The sequence below is a fragment of the Cetorhinus maximus genome, chromosome 12, assembly GCF_964194155.1.
Source record: "Cetorhinus maximus chromosome 12, sCetMax3.hap1.1, whole genome shotgun sequence".
Lineage (NCBI taxonomy): Eukaryota > Metazoa > Chordata > Chondrichthyes > Lamniformes > Cetorhinidae > Cetorhinus > Cetorhinus maximus.
Genome location: NC_135890.1, coordinates 100,695,810 through 100,718,171, shown reverse-complemented (window position 1 = coordinate 100,718,171; position 22,362 = coordinate 100,695,810). Strand labels below are relative to the sequence as shown.

Below are 22,362 nucleotides of genomic sequence, written 5' to 3'. Positions count from 1 at the left end.
TAGGTGAATTATAAATCTCAAATTAGTCCTGCATGATTTATTTTCTCCTGTAGCATAATGATACAATGTTAAATAAGTCCAGCAACAACACCAAGCATGCATGCCAAAAGTGGTAGTTTTACAATGAAGTTTCATATGTTTTGATGTAAAGCAGTAATGTGACAAAACAAACACAAATCATGCAACAATGACCAGGCACTCTAACCTGCACTTGTCCCTTCTACCCAAGCACAACAGACAGCAGTAAAAAAAAAAGATACAGGTTCAGAATATCATAAATATCCCTTCTACCAAAGAAAGCACAGACAGGAGTAAAATAAAGTTTATAAATCATAATTAAACTTGTGTAACAGTATAAATACAGATCAACTCTTACCAGTTTGAGGTTGCCCATATGCAGTAGCATATGCTGTCTGCCCGTAAGCTGCAGTTGTTTGCGCTTGAGTGTATGTCGTATCAGTGGGCTGGGTATAGGTTCCATAACTCGGTTGCGCGTATGCCTATTTGCAAATGTTTAGAAAAATGGCTTATGTCAGGTCTGCAGTAGACAAGCTGATGAAATTCAAAATAACTGGCAGAATTACTAAAGATTTGCTGCTAGGTTAACACTCTCATGGGGTTGCAAAGTAGTTTTCTTAGAAGTCTTACTTGGGTTGTCTGTCCATATGCCTGAGCAGGCTGAGCTGCATAGGTTCCATACCTGTAAAGATGGACAATGGAAGTCTTCACATTGTTTAAATAACCATTAGAAGTACCAAATTACATAAGCCAACTAAGAAGCAATTGTTCTTCCAAAGATAATTTAACTCAACACAAGTAGAAAGGATAAGGAAGGAACAAGTAAGTAAGCAAGCCATTCAGCCACCAACATCCCCCCTCCCCAGCACGTTCCACCATTCATTTAGATCATGGCTGATCTGTACCTTAAATTTACTTACCCATGCCGATATTAAAGGATGCAGAACCAATTCAATTAACTTAAACCCAAGTTGTATCCCCAAGTACCCAATCAAAAGCCTTCCCTGCACTTGAAAACAAAGGTTGGTCAGTTACCCAAGACTGAATTTCAAATGGTACTATGTTAGACAGCTCAATCTACATTGATTAGACTGGAAGGCACTGCACCCAGCCCAGAATCTCTACTACTGAGGAAGGATATGGATTTAGAAAATAGGCAGTGGCCCCAACTCTGCCCACTTTCTCCCTCTAACAAGCAAATCAGGTCATAGAAATGCCTGACAGGACCCATTAATAAAAGGGTACCTAAATATCTAATGTTAGAGGAATTGGACATTAGGTCAATGATACCTCAGAGGACAGCCTCTCAGGTGCTGGATATCTACCCCCTTGTTACCAAGTTTTGCCAATTTTGGTTGACATATCACCTCAGGCCCCCTGTACTGACCAGATGGTCTTGCATTCAATTCTTTGAAAGGTAGCTGGTATCAGCAATTATGGATAGTAAATGGGAGGTAAGAATTCACCCACAGGAAATGCAACATCTGCTAGGGAGCGCATGGGTTCTGCAAGTTATATATCAGGCTGTGTTGTGATTTCTTTTAGTCAAATAAATCAGACAATATTCAGTTTAACCTCATAAGAAAGCCAAATGGGAGGGGCATTGGAGATCTGGAGCCACCCGATCTTAAACCATCAACAGCCAGCATCATCAGGCCGATAAAAAATTGTCAAACACAGGAAAGTGTTGCTTTTCCTTTCAGGAAAGGTATGAACTTTGAATGAAATTGACAAGTAAGGTATTTAGCCGTTTGGTATTTACATGCAACAAAATACTACTGAAAGGCTAGGTCACAACAGTATGTTTTAAAATCTAGCTCGAGTAGTAAATTGTCAGCCATGTTTTTTGTACATTTTTAATGAACAACTTTCCACATTTCAAAATAATTTTAAAAAGCATATTCCATAAATCATGAAGTTTTGCTACAGACTAAGTTTTCATTTAAAACAATAGTGGTAAATTGTTTAAATTAGTCAGCAATTGAATTCCAATAAAATGCAGCAGACAACAGCCCCCAACCAAGGATTTTATAAAGGCATATATCAGGACATTTGAAAGATATAGCAGAATTAATGATTTTCTCTTTGTAATTTGGAGAGCACTTTGGTTGTAGTCACTAGTGGAAGCTAGCACTGAAATTAATGGGATGGTGATATTGATACACCAAATTAAGCTAGTTTGAAGTGCCAGGAATAAGCACAACCCCTTAGTGTAATAATCTAGTAAACAATTGATTTTAAACATACACACATAATATAGATATTCAATTCTGAAGTAGCACTTACCCTTGTTGAGCTGCAGCTTGAGTATAGGTACTATAATCTACAAAAAGAAAGGAGTTCCTCAACTAATTATACAAAGTTGATTGAAATAGGCTTCTCATTTTACAGAATACCAAAGATCAAAATCCATCAAACTATTTGCACAAGGTCCATATGAAATGTTACTCCTATTTCACTTAAGTCAGATAATATGATCCATAAAAATGCTATTTACCATCATGATGCAGTTGGGATTCCTTATGCAACCTCTAGACAATGGAGTATTTGTACAACAATAACAGTAACACTTGGAATTCTCTTAGCAATTTTTCACCTCTCCTGAAAGATGAGAAATTGCTAAGTGAGAGAGATGGATGCTAGTAGGTTACTTGGATTAGGAAACCGTACCTTTTCTTAAAGCATTTAAGTTTTAAATGAGTTTTGGCACACCTTGGTGCCATTGCAACACAATCTCAACAAAATGGTGCCAGTATGGTTAAATACAGCTGCCAATGCACATGGTAAAAAGTGACTATCTTGGGCCTAAGGTGACACTATGGGAATTATATTGCAAACCAAGATACAACCATGTCAGTTGTTTAAAATTTGAAGTTCAAGCCTCAAGGTAATGTTAATCCAGGCACACAAGATCATGGATTGAGGCTCGCCTTTCTTCACTTGCATCACCAACATGCTGTTACCTATCTCACTGCAGACAAGGGCTTGAATATGGAACCTTGCTGGTCTCATAATCAGTCCATTACCACAATACAGTTATTCAGTAGCTATAGACAACTTTCAGTAGCATTTGCATTAAAAAATGGCTCTATTTGCTACGTGTATGAAATGTCAAGGCAAAACTACAAACTTATTTTTTATTTTCATTACCAAAATTGCTCAATTATAGACTTACAAAATACGCTCATCTCTTTCACCGTATCAGTTTTCACATCAAACTCAGTGTGCACATTTATAGGCATTTGAATGTTACAAGAGAAAAAGGTCAGCAAAAATATATCATTGTGTACATGCATTGCAACACTGGTATGATAATTTAAGCCCCAAATCAACTGTTCCATAAATAAATGTATTTTCAAATGCTACGTTTGTACTTGTTAGTTCTTCCTCCCACATCGAAGGGGAAAGTTAAGGCACACAAAAGCTAGCAAGTATACAAACTTACATGTATCAGAATATCTTTCTCCCACATCTTTCTGGAATTACTATTTGTATTGTGATATGCAATTATAAGCCTACAGTAAACTCTCTCCTTCGTGTATTATTTTTATTGAGTTGGAATATTAGAAGCTATAGCTTTTTGCAGAAGAATTATTTCAGGTTTCTAACCAACAGGGCTCACTGTAACAGATCTCACTTTCTATTAGTTTTGATGCCTGCAAGGAAGGGGATCAGGGTAGATAACCCATGTGTCGCTTTTATTGAGATATCTTCTAACTTTGTGCTCTAGGATTAGCAATTGCCACTTGCAGGTCCAGTAAAAGTTTCTTCGTTCTGCCAATCATCCAATAATATCAATTTAGTAACAGTTGCTGTTTGAGGTGTTATCAATAACCAAAAATGGTTTTAAGGATTAGTACTGATAACTCATGGTGTGCGCTAACATTACCAACCCAATAGCTAGAATAGGGGATGAATATACAAGTCCATAATTTAAATTTGCTTGTGATAAATTTTATTAAAGGAAAAAAAAAGTTCTTTGCAATATTGTAAGATATTTGAAATTTCACTTTCCTTTCTCATAGGAGCAGCATTTGGTCAGCCCTCAGCTCCTTTCTACCAAACTAGAGAAGCCCCAAGTTATAATAACATTAGCATCAGTTGAATTATGCATTTTCTAGCAATGAAGACTTCCACTTTTTCTTCATCTCCGATCCACAACATAAAATTAAGTTGTCCAGCATTATCTACTTATGGACTAACAAGCAACTGGCCTTTGAGAATTTAAATGGCAGGTCTCCACACAAGATAAAAAAAGGCCCAATTTTAGGGTGCAAGGGGAAAGCACATTCATTTTAGGTCTTCACTCAGTAGGATAGTGCATGTTTGAACTGTTTTATTTAGAATCAAGATATTGCAATCTTTACTTCTTTTAAAACCAAACGCAGGATATGCAAGTAAAAATATAACAGAGTCAAGTTTTCAAATTTATTGAATGACCAGAAGTTGAAGCTATTCAGTCACAAATCTTCCAACAGGAGGTCACACAGAGCCAAGTGGGTTTCTTCAGTGAAAGGTACTGAACAAACAGGACGAAAACCACCCCCATATTCATTCTCTGCAAGGTTGCGACCGCTTTGATTCCGACTAAAATCATTAAGACATCATTAGAGTTTGCGATTAACGTTTGGTACAGTACAAAAATACAATTTAAAAAAAAAGAGATTTGGACCTAAATGCCAACCTTGGTGCATCACAAAATCACGGGGTCAATTTAAATTATGTTGTTAGTCCCGCGGCCCCTACAGCACCTTCAAAAAAAAAGCGAATCTTCCGTTTGTGTGCGCGACTCCATTTTGGCATGGTGCCAAGCACTTACTAAACTCAATTTTCAAAATAAAACAATCCACCCCAAAATATAAATAAAACGGCCGACGTAAGTAATCTCACGCGATATTTTAAAATCGCTTTTAGAAAAGTTGGAAAAACCCAAACGGTTAATTTAAAAAAAACAACTTAATCGCACTACACTGGAGGGGGGGGGGGGGGGGGGTGGGAGAGAGAGAGAGAAACACACAGAAACTAGGGGGGCCGGCGATCCCTTCCCATGAAAAATATTTATTAAAATGCACTTAACTAGCTAATCCCCTCCCTTCCCCACCGCCCGAGTTAAGTAGGCCTCGACGCTAACGGATTGAAAGAAAAAGCACTTCCGCCCCTTCTCGGGCTGAGAAACTCCGCCCCGGCGGTTCCCAAGGGCGAGGGCCGGGGACATGGCGGCGGAGCAACAGCAGCCGCGGGGCGGGGGGAGGGGAGGAAGAGTTGGCCCGGCCTGGCCTAGCCTAGCACGGCGCCCTGAGGCTTTGTGGCGCAGCTGCGTTCGGGGGGGGGAGGTGGGGGGAAACAGGTTGCGGAACTCTCTCACACACACACATATATATATATATATATATAGGCCCCAACGGCCGGCCGGCTGCCCGCTCCGCGTTTCCCACCCCCCGCTCTCTCTCTATCCTCCTCCGACACGCGATGCTTGAGGCCTTGGCCCGAATCTCGACAAGGGGAAAGGGAACTCCCCGGGTAACCGGTAGGAGGGAAGGGGTGGTGGGGAAAGAAAGGTGAGAATGTCAATGGTAGAAGGGCCGGCGACCATCAGGGCGGTGCGAGGAGGGCCGATGCTGGGCGCGGGCGGCCGAGCGCCTTTAAATCCGATGCCAACAGTTACAAACTCCCTCTTACCCGTCGACGCCATCTTCACCGACCTCTGACTGCCGAAACGCGCCTGCGCGGAGCCTCGCCGGACTCAACCACTTAATTTGGCGCCTTGCGCAACTCGCGCCGGAAATATTTTAATTTTTAAAAAAAAATCCTCCACTCGAGTTACCACGATCCCGCTCGATCTCGAGTTTACTTTTCGAACGTTTCGGCGGAGGGTTAGGGAAAGAACTTTTTGGGGGAGGGGTTTGTAAATTTGTTAATTTTTTTCTGTTTTTTTTAAAAAAAAATAAATTGACGAGAAACGAAACGCCCAGCCTCTATCTACCGATTTGCGGCCGAGGCTTATGCTAATGTCCGCCTCCACGTCGCTATTTAAATGGCGGGCGACGTCGGCGCGCTGACGTATAAAACGTGCGCGGCGTAACGTGGTAAGCCGTTCGGCTGGAACAATGGAGAGAATGTGCTGCGGTGTTTATGGTTCCGGGATGGAGTCGGTCGCGATGGAAACGCGGCCATTTCGCCCCTCTCATTGTCTCTCTCCCTCCCTCCATTCTGCTGTGTTGCGCAAACAGTTTCCTCCTGAATCATGTCGCCGCCCCTTCCCAGCACCCCGTTTATCGGGGATTTAACCGTCAGGCGGCTTGAAAAATGACACGAAATAAACACCATTTCCCTCCACCCCCCCCCCCCCCCTCACTTTTATAATGATGACTTTTACTCGTTTTACTACCAAACCCGTCCTAACCACCACAAAGAGGCCCGATACACAAAGGACGACCCGGGAGGGCGGGCTCGATGCCGGTTCACGCTGTCGGGGCCTGGTTTGAGATTATCGGGGTTGGGAAGCACATTGGCTCCGGGGTTAAAGAGACCCTTACCCCCTACCCCCGCTTTGATCTGGAAGGCCCTGGATTTACACACACACTCTCTCTCTCTCTCTCCACCTCGCCAAGGGACATCTCAGAGGGGCCGTGAGGCACTGAGTGTGGGTTTGCAGTGAGCCCCGAGTAACCGAGCCCCCACCCCACCCTCCCCGGGATGAGAGGCTGCAGGGAGCGGCTGTGGGCTGGGATCAGAGCGGCTCACGGCCGGGCCCGAGCGCCGTGCGCCACCGCCACTTTCCTGAGCCTCATTCTCCTGTCGTGGTTGATTGGGGCCGAAGAGGCCTTTTCCCTGACAGCCGACCCGTTGTTCCCTCACCGCCAAGGTAAGTGCCTCATCCCATCCCCCCCCCATCCCATCGTTAGCCTTGGGTGAGACGTGAAATTAAATCCTAATCCGAATTAACATCATCACAAACTATTTAAAGCATACTCTGCTGATTTATACGTCGAAAGAGGCTAAAGTTCAGAACCAAAATGTGAGAATCTCATTCCAATTAAGGTGTAGAAAGGGAATAGAGAGGTTCAAATGCTTCTACCATCATTTATTCATGGAAGTGTTTGAAAGGGAAGGAGAATGAAAAAGCAAATCGTTAAATTTTAGGAATGCAGGTGTTTATCTGGCAGGTGTGTAGGAATCCCTAAAGCACAGCTCTCACATCCTCTTAATACCTATCTAACTCGGCATGTACTCAGGGACCTACAATAGTCAAATCCCCTCTTAAAATGTAAAATGCTTGTGGCAGAGAGACGGAATGGCTTACATTTATAGGACTGAAGGTGTTTTAATAGCACAGGTATGGTGTCTATCGTGCTCTTTTGCAGAGCAACCAAAAGCCAATCCCTAAATTCTGATGAAAGGCCATCCACCTGAAACGTGTACACAGATGCTACCTGGCCTACTGAGTATTTCCTGCAGTTACTGTTTCTATTTCAGATTTTCAGCAGTGGCAATATTTTGCTTTGGCAAAAGCTAACCTTTTCCTTTTAGAGAATGCCTCACCACAGCCTTAATGTCCCAAAGAAGTTGACAAACAATTAATTACTTTGGGCAGTGTAGTCACATAAGTGTCAGTTTGGCTTGCGTGGCAGCACTCTGATCCCCAAGTAAGATAGTTGCAACTTCAAACTCCACTGCAGGTTTTGAGTTCATAATCTAGGCTGACAATTTAGTGCAGTATGTACTAAGTGATTACTACATTGTTGGAAGTGTTAACTTTTGAGTGAGACTGTTCAACTGGAGGTAAAAGATCCCATGGTGAAAAAGCAGTGTTGTTTTCCCTGGTGTAGTGACCAACATTTATTCTTCAGATAATTAGTTTTTTTTGGGCATTGTTTGGAATGGGATCACAGTCTTCTTCTTATCGTGTCCATGGACAGTCTATACATGGCCCAGTCAGAACTGGACACATTTTTGCACTTTGTTGTTGAATTCGGCAAGATCTGCAACAGTGCAGGGTTCCTCTAGCGATATACATTGCAGGTGATGTTGCATAGTCTGTGGCTCAGTTCCGCATTCACAAGTTGTCGGGCAGGTTGTATATCCCCATTTGCTTAGTGACACCTTTGAACGACCTACACCAGTCCTAAGTCTGTTAAGGCACTTCCAGGTTGCCCAGTTGCAATTAGCTCCTGGGGGAAGGCTTTCATCCGGTAGAATTTCCATCGGGTTGTTCGAGACTGGCGAGCCGGTCTTTCCACAAGGCGATGTGGGCTTCAGATGGGGTTGATTGTAATGGAACAACACTGTTCATGAAGCTCTTCCTTGACTTTAGGCGGCTGGGTGTAGGTGTATGACCATGTGGAGGGTGCCTCTCATCTGATGATGATGGGATCATAGTGTTCAAATTGGTGCATGTGCTTTCATTACAAAGAAGCAAAAGTAAAAATAGCAGAGGTTTTGGTCACAATTTTTCAATCCTCATTGGATACAAGAGTACTTCTGGAAGATTGTTAATATGATACCACTATTCAAGAAAGGGAGAGATAATCCAGAAAATACAGGCTTGTCAACCTAACATTGGTGGTGGGGAATTCATTGGAAACCATTATCAGGAACAAAATAAACTTATATTTGCAAAGGCATGGGTTAATCAAAGAGAGAAAGCATAGATGTGTTAAAGGGAAATCTTGTCTGATTAACATGATTGAATTCCTTGAGGTAATAGAGAAGTTTTTTTTTAATTTGTTCATGGGATGTGGGTGGCACTGTCAAGGCCAGCATTTGTTACCTTTGATAAGGTGTTAGATAGAGGTCATAGGTTTGGAAGGTGCTGTTGAAGAAACTGTGGCGATTTCCTGCAGTGCATCTTGTAGATCGTACAACTGTAGTCCCATGCACCAGTGGTGGAGGTATTGAATGTTGAAGGTAATGGATGGGGTGCCAATCAAGTCCTGGATGAGAGTGAGCTTTTTGAGTGTTGTTGGAGCTACACTCATCCAGGCAAGTGGGAGAGTATTCCGACACACTCCCGACTTGTGCCTCATAGTTAGAGAGACTTGGAGAGTCAGGTGAATTACTTGCTGTAACAGTCAATATGACAGCTCATCATCTCTCACTAAAGCAGCAGCCTTCCCTGACCGGGAATCGAAACCGGGCAGCGGCGGTGAAAGCGCCGAATCCTAACCACTAGACCACCAGGGAACAGTCAGGTGAATTACTTGCTGCAGAATACCCAGTACCTGGCCAGCTTTTGTCGCCACAGCATGATGGGTTCTCGGAGTGCATTTGACAAAGTGCTGCACATTAGGCTTAATAAGAAGATGGAAGCCCATGGAATTCAGGGGAAAGGGAGACAGATTTACTCAGTGACAGGAAGCCAAAGGTGGATCCATTACTCATTGCACATTTTATAAATTATCTGGACTCAAGTATAAAGAGCAGCATTGTAAAGTTTGCATACAATGCAAACTTGGCAAATAGATTATAAGGATAGCTGAAGGCTTCAGGATGATGAAATGGAAAGAAGTTTAGCAGAGGGAGTTTAATGCAGAGAAGTGTGAAGTGATGCACTTTGGGAAGACAAGTATGGAAAGGCAGTATACTATAAATGACATGATTTTCAAAAGTGTAAATAAGCAGTGAGACCTTGGTGTCCATATACAGAAATCCTTAAAAGTAGTAGGGCAAGTTGATAAGGTAGTTTAAAAAAGTATGCAGGTTACTTGGTTTTATAAGTAGAGGAATAACATATAAAAAGCAAGAAGATAATGCTGGAACTTTATAAATCATTAGTTAGGCCTCTGTGAGATCTGGACCCCACACTTGGGAGAGATGCAAATGCCTTAGAAAGGATGCAGAGGAGGTTTACTGGGGTGAAGGACTTCAGTTATCAGGAGAAGTTGGAAAAATACGACTGTTCTGCATAGAACAGAGAATATTAAGATTTTAAGATGAGAAGTTTTGATTAAGAAAAAAAATGATTTCTTCTGGCAAGTGGATCAATAATTAGAGGTAATAGATTTAAAGTCATTGGAAAAAAAATTAGAGGGAAGGTGTGGAATTTCTTTTTTAACATGGAGTTATCAGTATCTGGAATGCTGTACCTGAAAAGGTGGTGGAAGCTGATTCCATAAATAAATATATTTAAACAGGTACTTGAGGATGATGAAATTGGCAAAATGTTATGGGCAAAAAACATAGGGGGCGAAACATGACTGCTCTTTCAAGGAGAGGTCAGATGGCCTCCTGTGCTGTAGGTTTCTATGATTATAGTGACTATACTTCAAAAATAATGAATGGACTACAAAGTACTTCGAGACGTCCTGAAGATGTGAATGGCCTTCTACAGATGTAAATTTTTTCACTGTCAGTGTAGATAAATGCGGCAGCAAATTTATCTTAGCAAAGTTCCACAGACGGTAAATTAATAACCACATACCTTTTAGTAATTAAAAACAGAAAATGCTGGAAAAACACTCAGCAGGCCTGACAGCATCTGTGGAGAGAGAAACAGAGTTAAAGTTTTGAGTCCGTATGACCCTTCTTCAGAGCCGTGGTATTTTGCTTTTATCTTAGTGCTTTTATCTTTTACCTTTTAGTGATGTTGGTTGAGAGAGGGATGTTGGTGAGGAGAACTACCTAATGCTTGATTTATACAATGGAATCTTTTGCTTCGTTTTTGATGGGTAGATGAATTTAACGTATGACAATGAGTGCAAAGATCTTTGTCAAATGGTTATCTGGAGGGAGAAGAAAGAACTGTACATTGTCACTTGCACAATAAGGGATCAGATCATCTCTTGCTGGTAATCTCATTCCATTGTATTTTCACCTTAGCTCCCAACCCCACCCTGAACATGTTCCTCTGATGTACCATTAAAGGTAAAGCTTTCTCCCATCCTACGCTTTCCTGATTACGTCTGCCTTGCTACCTCTTTTCCCACCCAAAAAGCTTCAGCTATACCTCTACCACCTTCCCTTGTTTCCTTGCTATTCTTGCTCAGGTTCCTCTCATAAGGCCCATGTGAAAGACGGAGTTCAGTGAGACTGGTTGGCCCACTGTGTGACAAAGGTCTGGGGGGCGTGCAGTTGATGAGAGATCCATAGCACCTGGTTGAGGTGGCATATGTCACTTGGTTTCAGAGTGTGGTGTGTCTGACCACAGGGTGCGATAGGTTTACATTGACTGTGCATTTACTGTGGACATTAAAGTAAAAGGTAGCTTTTGTAACTTGTGTTACCCTTTCAAATCTGTAAAGTTATAATTGTGGATGAAGGGGTATTGTAATATAGTTAATCTTTTCTTGTTTAATAAATGTTTTATTCTTCTGTTAAAAGTTCATTAGCTGACTCCGATGACTGTTCAGTGGCCACACTCCATGTATCTAAACAAACGTAAAAAGTTAGGATCTATTAAGCTGGGGTCCACTCTGGGATCAGACTTGTCCAGGGGTAACCTCAGCTGGGATCATAACATTTATTACAGTAAAAGCCTTAAAATTTGAAACCATGTCATGTGTCCTTCCAGTCAGTCACCGGAAATTGAAATATCTTTCTAAAAGTTAGTGGTCTCTACAGGGATCGTAACGCAGCCTGCAGATGTTGAATTGTACTGGGGTAAAAACAAAAGTGCTGGAAACACTCAGATAAGGCAGCTGCTGTGGAGAGAAAAAGTTAATGTTTCAGGGTGATGGCCTTGGGGCGTAGTTACAGGAGTGCACATTGCCTTCTGGTACCTTACACTTTTGAGTATTTCTGTTTGAACTGGACTGTACATTTTGGAAAGTTATTGAGGAAGGCATCATAGTCAAAGCACATGTGACTTTGTGAGAGCGTACAGCAGTTTTTCAGGATGAGTTTAGGCCTGCATCAAACTCTGTTGTGCTGTGGCTCATTCCAGTATTCATATTGTTGCCAACTGATTATTATCAAGAACATGCTGTGAAATGTTTAAACTTTTAGTTAAACCAGTCTCCAAGTAACTGTCACAAATGCATGATTTTTTTAAAATCCAGTAATCTTATTGGAAAGCGAATCAGTGTAGATTTTGAATCAAAGCAGGATTGGCACTTAGTCCACCACGGTTAAATGACAACTTTTTACATATCATCATAATGTCTGAAAATGAAAACTGTGTATAAATTGTTAGAGAAGTTAGATAACCACATTAATGGTTGGATAGATAGATAGATTTTGTGAATCTAAAAACCTGGAGGTGGGAGTGAGAAATGTGAGGCAGAAACAGTTCCAGAGTTAGGGCTGAGACACTTCAAACTACCTCCAATAATGCAGAGAGGAGGATGGTATAGTGGAAACACAAGGTTTGGTATTAAACTTGGAGGTTAGAATCATAGAAAGTTTATGGCACAGAAAGAGACCACTTGACCCATCGTGTCTGCACCGGCTGTAAAATGAGCCACCCAGCCTAATCCCACTTTCCAGCATTGTGTTCCTAGCCCTGCAGGTTACGGTATTTACCGGGCATATCCAGACACCTTAGTTGAGGGTTTCTGCCTCTACTACTCTTTCAGGCATTGAGTTCCAGACCCTGCTACGGGGAGGCGATGGCATAATGGTACTGTCGCTGGACTAGTAATCCAGAGACCCAGGGTAATGCACCCAGGTTCGAATCCCGCCACGAATTTGAATTCAATAAAAATCTGGAATTAAAAGTCTGATGATGAAACCATTTCGATTGTTGTAAAAACCCAAATGGTTCACTAATGCCCTTTAGGGAAGGAAATCTGTCGTTCATACCTGGCCTACACGTGACTCCAGACCCACAGCAATGTGGTTGGACTTTTAATTGCCCTCTGAAATGGCCAAGCAAGCCACTCAGTTATAACAAAGTTACAAAAAAGGAATGAAACCGGACAGACCACCCGGCATCGACCTAGGCACTGGAAACAACAAGGGCAATCTCAGACAACAAAAACAGAAAATGCTGGAAAAACTCAGCGGGTCTGACAGCATCTGTAGAGAGAGAAAAAAACAAAGTTAACGTTTCGAGTCCTTAAGGCAGTTCTTCAGTGCAGGGTCGAGCAGCTATGTCCTTTAGGACTTGGCCAGCTCGGTCTCGGCCGAGCTACTCTTGGTGGTGGACGTTGAAGATCCCCACTCAGAGTACATTCTGCACCCTTGCCACCCTCAGTGATTCCTCCAAGTGGTGTTCAACATGGAGGAGCACTGATTCGTCAGCTGAGGGAGGGTGGTACGTGGTAATCAGCAGGAGGTTTCCTTGCCCATGATGCCATGAGACTTCATTGGATCAGGATGTTGAGGACCCCGAGGGCAACTCCCTCCTGACTGTATGCCACTGTGCCGCCACCTCTGCCAGGTGCCAGCTCTGAAGAAGGGTCATAAGGACTCGAAACATTAACTTTGTTTTTTCTCTCTCCACAGATGCTGTCAGACCTGCTGAGTTTTTCCAGCACTTTTTGTTTTTGTTTCAGATTTCCAGCATCTGCAGTATTTTGCTTTTATCTAATGGCAATCTCAGCCCTGTCGACCCTACAAAGTCCTCCTTACTAACATCTGGGGGCTAGTGCCAAAATTGGGAGAGCTGCCTCACTGACAAGTCAAGCAATAGCCTGACAGTCATCCTCACGGAATCATACCTTACAGATAATATCCCAGATACCACCATTACCACCCCTGGGCATGTCCTATCCCACCGGCAGGACTGACCCGGCAGAGGTGGCGACACAGTGGTATGCAGTCGGGAGGGAGTTTCCCTGGGAGTCCTCAACATCGACTCTGGACCTCATGAAGTCTTATGGCATCAGGTCAAACGTGGGCAAGGAAACCTCCTGCTGATTACCATGTTACCCCCCCCCCCCCCCCTTCAGCTGATGAACTAATGCTCCTCCATGTTGAACACCACTTGGAGGAAGCACCGAGGGTGGCAAAGGCGCACAATATACTCTGGATGGGGAACTTCAATGTCCACCACCAAGAAAGGCTCAGTAGCACCACCACTACTGACTGAACTGGCTGAGTCCTAAAGGACATAGCTGCTAGACTGGGTCTGCAGCAGGTGGTGAGGCAACCAACAAGAGGGAAAAACATATTTGACCTCATCCTCACCATACCTGCCGCAGATGCATCTGTCCGTGACAGTATCGGTAGGAGGGACCACCATACCTGCCGCAGATGCATCAATCCATGACAGTCTCGGTAGGAGTGACCACTGCACAGTCATTGTGGAGATGAAGTCTCAGCTTCACTTGACGATACCCTCCATCATGTTGTGCGGCATTACAACTGCTAAATGGGATAGATTTTGAAAAGATCCAGCAACTCAAGATGGGCATCCATGAGCAGCAGCAGCAGAATTGTACTCAAACACTATATGTAACCTCATGGCCTGGCATATCCCCCACTCTACCATTAGCATCAAGCCAGGGGATCAACCCTGGTTCAATGGAGAGTGCAGGAAGGCATGCCAGGAGCAGCACCAGGCAGACCTAAAAATGAGGTGTCAGCCGGGTGAAGATATAACACAGAACTACTTGCATACCAAACAACATAAGCAGCAAGTGATAGACAGGGCTAAGCGATCCCACAACCAACGGAATAGATCTAAACTCTGCAGTCCTGCCACATCTAGTTGTGAATGGTGATAGACAATTAAACAACACACTGGAGAAGGGGGTTCCACAAACATCCCCATCCTCAATGATCGGGGAGCCCAGCACATCAGTGCAAAAGATAAGGCTGAAGCATTTGCTACAATCTTCAGCCAGAAGTGCCGAGTGGGTGTTCCATCTTGGCCTCCTCCTTCTGAGGTCCCCAGCATCACAGATGCCAGTCTTCAGCCAATTCGATTCACTCCACGTGATAACAAGAAATGGCTGATGGCGCTGGATACTGCAAAGGCTATAGGCCCTGACAATATTCCGGCAATAGTACTGAAGACTTGTGCTCCAGAACTTGCCCCGCCCCTAGCCAAGCTGTTCCAGTACAGCTGGCATCTACCCGGCTATGTGGAAAATTGCCCAGGTATGTCCTGTTCACAAAAAGCAGGACAAATCCAACTCGGCCAATTACCGTCCTATCAGTCTACTCTCGATCATCAGTAAAATAATGGAAGGGGTCATCAGCAGTGCTATCAAGTAGCACTTGCTTAGCAATAACCTGCTTACTGACACCCAGTTTGGGTTCCACCGAGGCCATTCAGCTCCTGACCTCATTACTGCCTTGGTTCAAACATGGACAAAAGAGCTGAACACCTGAGGTGAAGTGAGAGGACTGCCTTTGACATCAAGGCAGCATTTGACAGTGTGTGCCATCAAGGAGCCCTGGCAAAACTGGAGTCCATAGGAATCGGGGAAAACTCTCCGCTGGTTGGAGTCATACCTAGCAAAGGAAGATGGTTGTGGTTGTTGGAGGTCAGTCATCTCAGCTCCAGGACATCACTGCAGGAATTCCTCAGGGTAGTGTCCTTGGCCCAACCATCTTCAGCTGCTTCATCAATGACCTTCCTTCTAACATAAGGTCAGAAGTGGGGATGGTCGCTGATGATTGCACAATGTTCAGCACCATTCGTGACTCCTCAGATACTGATGCAGCCCATGTCCAAATGCAGCAAGAGCTTGGGCTGACAAGTGGCAAGTAACATTCGCACCACACAAGTGTTAGGCAATGACCATCTCCAAAAAAAAGAGAATCTAACTATCACCCTCTTGATGTTCAATGGCATTACCATCACTGAATCCCCCACTATCAACATCCTGGGGGTTACTATTGACCAGAAACTGAACTGGACTAGCCATATAAATACTGTGGCTACAAGAGTAGGTTAGAGGCTAGGAATAGTGCGATGAGTCACTCGCCTCCTGACTCCCCAAAGCCTGTCTACCACCTACAAGACACAAGTCAGGAGTGTGATAGAATACTCCCCACTTGCCTGGATGAGTACAGCTCCCACAACACTCAAGAAGCTTGAAATCATTCAAGACAAAGTAGCCCGCTTGATTGGCACCACATCAACAAACATTCACTCCCTCCACCGCCGACACACAGTAGCAGCAGTGTGTACCATCTACAAGATGCACTGCAGGAATTCACCAAGGCTCCTTCATTAGCACCTTCCAAACCCACGACCACTACCATCTGGAAGGGCAAGGGCAGCAGATAGATGGGGACACCACCACCTAGAAGATCCCCTTCAAGTCACTCACCATCCTAACTTGGAAATATATCGCCATTCCTTCACTGTCGCTGGGTCGAAACCCAGGAACTCCCTAACAGCACTGTGGGTGTACCCACACCACATGGACTGCAGCAGTTCAAGAAGGCAGCTCATCACTACTTTCTCAAGGGGTGGGCAATAAATGCTGGCCCAGCCAGCGAAGCCCATATCCCATGAATGAATAAAAAAAAATCTCCCCTCAAATATTTCTACCAATAACAAAAATCTATATTCCCTAGTCACTGACCTCTCTGCTAATGTAAATCAACCCTTCACATCCACTCTATCCAGGCCCCTCATAATTATGTACATCTCAATCAAATCTTCCCCTCAAACATGATAAAAAGAAATTGAATCGTGAAAAAACGTGCAATTTTGCACCGGATTACCAATTGCAACCAAAGTGAAAAATCCACCCCAATAAGTTACATCATAATATGATAATTTTTGTGATATTGAAGTTAAACAACTTAGTCAAAATCCTGCAATGTACAATACAATTTCCATTTTATTCATATATTTATTATACAGAGCCTAAATGGACTTGAAGATAGCAAAAACAATTTCTTGCACTCTACTAAAAGTAACATTCTGCAGATTTATTGACATTATCCATGAAAGACTAGCAGGAGAGAGCAGATGTATGGTGAACACAGATGCATTTGTAGCTCATGGTTGGTTAGACTAAGGCCTCAGTTTGTGTTGGATGGGCATGAGCGAAATCCCATTGAGATTCAGTATGAGCTCTCATTCTTTTTTAACTCCTGAGTCTCATTTAAATAACGGTGGACAGTTCCCCCATCCGATACTGGAACGACTGACATCAGAGTCAGTGCACAGGAGTGAAAATTGGGTCGGGAGCCTTAGGACTCTGGCGGACACAAAGGAACAGTCAGCAATTTGAGGGAGTTGGATCGGAGGTTTGGCAGCTGAAGATAGCCAGCAGTGCAAGAGGCAGGCCTAACGCTAAGGAGGCCCATCTGCTCCTGCTTCACAAGGATTTCCAAGAAACATTTTGTAACTCTTTTCTTGGCCACTTCTAGCTGGTCAGTGCCTTCCATTATGGTTTAGCTGTCATGTTATACACTGGGTGGGCCACTCCTGGCTTTTCATTAAAATCACATTATGGCATTAATGACGCCATCAGCCACAGCATTAAATTAGGTTTTCCCGTCTACCTGTAGCAGGAACTTCAACCAACTTTCAAGACAGAGAAGATGAAATGGTGTTGGACAGGAATGGGGTGACCTCAGACTTGTCAATGGATTTGACTTGATGTAAACTCCTCCCATACGCTAATCGTACTGGGCGAAGGGGGTTCAATCGAACCCTAAAGCTCCTCTTCTGCATGGCCAGGAGAAAGGAGTATTGAGTGGCTTTAATAAGCATTGCCATCACAGTGAGAAGACCCTCCAATAAAAAAATAAAGTTGTACAAACAACAGGCTACTCAACCTAAAGTGAAAATCAAAGACTGACTGTCTGAAGATTTTGGGCAGGATTATCACTACTGAGGCAGATAGCTTGAAGCTGGGTAATTTCCCAACCTAGCAGACCCATGTCAGTATAAAGGGCCCTGTTCCACTCAATTTTCACTCCTGGGAGGTTGGGGGGGAAGTATAGAGTGGGGCCCACCAACTCCAGAAGCAGATCATAGGCGGTGGGTGAGTGCCGATACTAGCTGGTTAGAAGGCCCACCTCCATTCTCTGGGACTTTGGCCCAGTTGTTTTAGAAACTGTTAGGCCCTCTAGTCCTCAGCCTTTACATCCCCTCAGCCCCCCCACCCACTCCCATGCCCTCTCCATGCTACTTGCATGTCACCTCATAGCCATTCACCCAGTATCCACTATGGGTAGATCTCCAGGTTATGGAGTTTTTATTCATTCAAGAGATGTGGGTGTCGCTGGCTAGGCTAGCCCATCCCTAATTGCTCTTGAGAAGATGGTGATGTGCTGCCTCTTGAAGCACTGCAGTCCATATGGTGTAGGTCCACCCACAATGCTGTTAGGGAGGGTGTTCGAGGATTTTGACCCACCGACAGTGAGATGGGCACAGTTGTGGAAGGATTTATAGATGAGAATAGGGACCAAAAGAATATTAGGATGGATAGCACAGGACAGACTACAGCTAGCAGAACAATAGATCTGTAACCTCAACAGTTTAGTAGTAATTGAAGTAAATTACAATGACCCAATTGCCCTGCTAATAACAAATATACCTGGGTTGAAATTGGGACCTTCTGCATTTATCCAGCAGGCCATTGAGCTAACCTTGTCTTTGAAGGCCTGTCCAAAATCAGAAATCTGCCATATGGAGAATCATGGGAATTAACCTGTACTCATTCACTGATGGTCATACCTTTTTTTTAAAAAGTGTACTTATGAAGAATTCATCAGTAACGAGTGGTAAATCCAGTTCTTTTGTCAGTCCTAACAAAAGTTCATTGACCTGAAAGGTTTATGCTGTTTCTCTCTCCATGGATGCTGCTTGACGTGCTGTGGGTTTCCAGAATTTTCTGTTTTCATTTCAGAGTTCTAGCATCTGCAGTATTTTGTTTTAGTATAAATCTGTTCCTGGCAAAATCATGCTACATGTTTGGCACTGTCAAAAGGCATTTTAAGCACCTCATAAAAGATGAGGGCTTGTAAATTTAGGGTGAATTAGCTAAGCGGATTGTTAACTACCTAGATAAAGAAACTTGAGTGGCAGGGGTACCAGCCCAATCTATTCCTCAGATTGATTGGTGAGAATGACCCAGGTGTCAATCAAAATCAAACTAACAAAAATAAAAGCAAAAAACTGCGGATGCTGGAAATCCAAAACAAAAATACCTGGAAAAACTCAACAGGTCTGGCAGCATCTGCGGAGAGGAACACAGTTAACGTTTTGAGTCTATATGACTTCAACAGAACTAAGTAAAAATAGAAGAGAGGTGAAATATAAGCTGGTTTAAGGGAGGGGGGTGGTGGGACAGTAGAGCTGGATAGAGGGCCAGTGATAGGTGGAGATAACCAAAAGATGTCACAGACAAAAGGTCAAAGAGGTGTTGAAGGTGGTGATATTATCTAAGGAATGTGCTAATTAAGGGTAGAAAGCAGGACAAGCAAGGCACAGATAGCCCTAGTGGGGGTGGGGTGGGGTGAAGGAATCAAAAAAGGCTAAAAGGTTGAGATAAAACAATGGATGGAAATACATTTAAAAATAATAGAAGTAGGTGGGAAAAGAAAAATCTATATAAATTATTGGAAAAAAAAGGGGAGGGGGGAATCTGAGAGGGGGTGGGGATGGAGGAGAGAGTTCATGATCTAAAACTGTTGAGCTCAATATTCAGTCCGGAAGGCTGTAAAGTGCCTAGTCGGAAGATGAGGTGCTGTTCCTCCAGTTTGCGTTGAGCTTCACTGGAACAATGCAGCAAGCCAAGGACGGACATGTGGGCATGAGAGCAGGGTGGAGTGTTAAAATGGCAAGCGACAGGGAGGTCTGGGTAATGCTTGCGGACAGACCGAAGGTGTTCTGCAAAGCGGTCACCCAGTCTGCGTTTGGTCTCTCCAGCTCCCAATGCGGTTTCCTCTACATTGGAGAGACCAAACGCAGACTGGGTGACCGCTTTGCAGAACACCTTCGGTCTGTCCGCAAGCATTACCCAGACCTCCCTGTCGCTTGCCATTTCAACACTTCACTCTGCTTTCGTGCCCACATGTCCGTCCTTGGCTTGCTGCATTGTTCCAGTGAAGCTCAACGCAAACTGGAGGAACAGCACCTCATCTTCCGACTAGGCACTTTACAGCCTTCCGGACTGAATATTGAGCTCAACAGTTTTAGATCATGAACTCTCTCCTCCATCCCCACCCCCTCTCAGATTCCCCCCTCCCCTTTTTTTTCCAATAATTTATATAGATTTTTCTTTTCCCACCTACTTCTATTATTTTTAAATGTATTTCCATCCATTGTTTTATCTCAACCTTTTAGCCTTTTTTGATTCCTTCACCCCACCCCACCCCCACTAGGGCTATCTGTGCCTTGCTTGTCCTGCTTTCTACCCTTAATTAGCACATTCCTTAGATAATATCACCACCTTCAACACCTCTTTGACCTTTTGTCTGTGACATCTTTTGGTTATCTCCACCTATCACTGGCCCTCTATCCAGCTCTACTGTCCCACCACCCCCCTCCCTTAAACCAGCTTATATTTCACCTCTCTTCTATTTTTACTTAGTTCTGTTGAAGAGTCATACGGACTCGAAATGTTAACTGTGCTCCTCTCCACAGATGCTGCCAGACCTGCTGAGTTTTTCCAGGTATTTTTGTTTTTGTTTCAAACTAACAAACGTCTCTTTAAGGGACACAAACAATAGAATCCAAATTATAAACCAAACCAAAGGAAACTAAATAAATTCTACTCTCTGAAATCTGTAAGGGCCAGAAATTACTAAGTAGTAAGCTTGGATCTCAAAACTGAAATGAAAAAAAAATCCCTGTGTCAAGGTGAAGAGGTATTGGCTATTAAGATATTTAATGAATTGTCATCACAAAGCAAGTCTTAGAAATAAAGGTATGATCAGACCTCCACCTTATCCAGTTTTGGTGAAAACCTTATGGAGGACAATTCAAATTGAGAGCATGCTCAGCACAATATCCAAGGGATCAGTATTTGGACCTCCTTTTTCAATCTACAGACATGAAATGATTCATTAGACTAAATTTAAACAAAATATATTTACAACAAGCACTTTAAACTCAGCAGATATGTGCCAAGAAGCTTCTTTGCAGCATTATCAAACACAATTTGACACAGCCGTAGAAACATATTAGGACAGGTGACCTAAAGCTTAGCCAAAGAGACAGATCTCTTTTAAGAACCACTTAAAATGGAGAGGCTGAGGGGTTTAAGGAGCGAATTACAGAGTTTAGGGTCTAGGCAATCGAAGGCACAGTAGAGCAGTGACAATTGGTGATGTACAAGAGGCTAGAGTTGGAGGCATGCAGAGTTTTTGGAGGGCTCTAGGAGTTAAAGAAAAGGAAGAGGTGAGGTCATGTAGGTATTTGAACACCAAGGACGATAATTTTAAAAGCAGACCCAAACCAGGTCAGCAAACACAGGGTTAATGGGTGCATGGGTCTCGGTGTGTTATGACATGACACAGCAGTTTGTAAAGGCTGAGTTATTTAAAATCCCAGAGGGAAACTTTAAACAACTGTCATAACCTATATTTTCAATTGGTATGTTTTGAGTTGCAGTTCTAAATTGGTGGAATAAGACCACCAGTTCTCAAGAAGTTTTTATAGCAAACTAAATGAAACATTTATTAAGGTACAACAAATTAAACACATACACATGGCTACAAATTACTACTATCATAACTTTTAACAAATTCTCAAATTAATCTCCAATAAGACAACAATAATCAATAGACTTAACCAGACAAAGCATTTTTCACCTTACGAATTCAAAATGAGGTCCCTTTCAATTTGGTTCCTTTGCAGACAGTTGTAGGCTTACAGGCTTAGATCTTACATGCCTCTGACCTGCACACACAAACTCCTCGCAGGTTATACCTAGTCTTTCTCTTTGAATATAAATTCTCATTGTATCACCAGGCCCTTTGAACCCCTTTCATAGTACCAGTTTTATTAGTAATATGAACATTGCTCGGTGTCTCCTGGCTAGATGCAAGATTTCACTCCCACTCTTGAATGGTTTATTCAACAAAATGCAATGTACCCTCTTTACCTTACTGTTTACATCTCAAAACTACTAGACACCAAAGCACCCAGACTAGCTGGCTTTAATTCAATTAACACACAGACTAAAACTCTATTTTAAACAAAATAATTTCCAATAACATTATATACATTAATATATCTTCCTGACAGTTAGGATATGGGTAGCAGAATTTGGTAAGAACTGGAACTTGCAGATAGTGGAAGATGGGCGTCTGGTCAGGAAAACATTGGAAAAGTCATGTCTACAAGGAATGCAACCCATCTCAGCTACACCACCTGTTAGCAGTTCTTACCTTGATCTTTCATCTATACAGTCCAGAACACTGGTGGTCTGCTTTCAGATGCCTATCCGTGAAAATGGCAATGATTCAAAATTACACTTCCATTTGAAGTTTCCTTGCACACCCAATATAGCTCAGGTTAGCAACTGAGGGATCAAATCTGCA

General features: G+C 43.1%; 2 protein-coding genes and 1 non-coding gene across 4 annotated transcripts in view; 1 reads left to right on the top strand and 2 right to left on the bottom strand.

Moving 5' to 3' along the window:
* The window catches only part of LOC144687762 (RNA-binding protein EWS-like), a 29,794-nt gene extending 23,754 nt beyond the window's left edge, over positions 1 to 6,040 (bottom strand). Inside the window, exons 1-4 of one of the 2 annotated variants that reach the window (XM_078554247.1) lie at positions 5,698 to 6,040; positions 2,305 to 2,341; positions 649 to 700; positions 377 to 500 (exon numbers count right to left, since the gene is read on the bottom strand). In XM_078554247.1, coding sequence (XP_078410373.1) covers positions 377 to 500; positions 649 to 700; positions 2,305 to 2,341; positions 5,698 to 5,710 — 226 coding nt within the window. In that variant the 5' untranslated portion in view covers positions 5,711 to 6,040. The remainder of the gene's footprint in view (positions 1 to 376; positions 501 to 648; positions 701 to 2,304; positions 2,342 to 5,697) is intronic. The other variant, XM_078554248.1, reaches the window with a different exon arrangement.
* A 557-nt stretch (positions 6,041 to 6,597) lies between these two features.
* rhbdd3 (rhomboid domain containing 3) overlaps positions 6,598 to 22,362 on the top strand; it is a 36,220-nt gene continuing 20,455 nt past the window's right edge. Inside the window, exon 1 of the mRNA XM_078554250.1 lies at positions 6,598 to 6,883. Coding sequence (XP_078410376.1) covers positions 6,715 to 6,883 — 169 coding nt within the window. The 5' untranslated portion in view covers positions 6,598 to 6,714. The remainder of the gene's footprint in view (positions 6,884 to 22,362) is intronic.
* Positions 9,130 to 9,201, bottom strand: trnae-uuc (transfer RNA glutamic acid (anticodon UUC)). The gene has a single exon. It is a non-coding gene; the product is annotated as a tRNA-Glu (tRNA).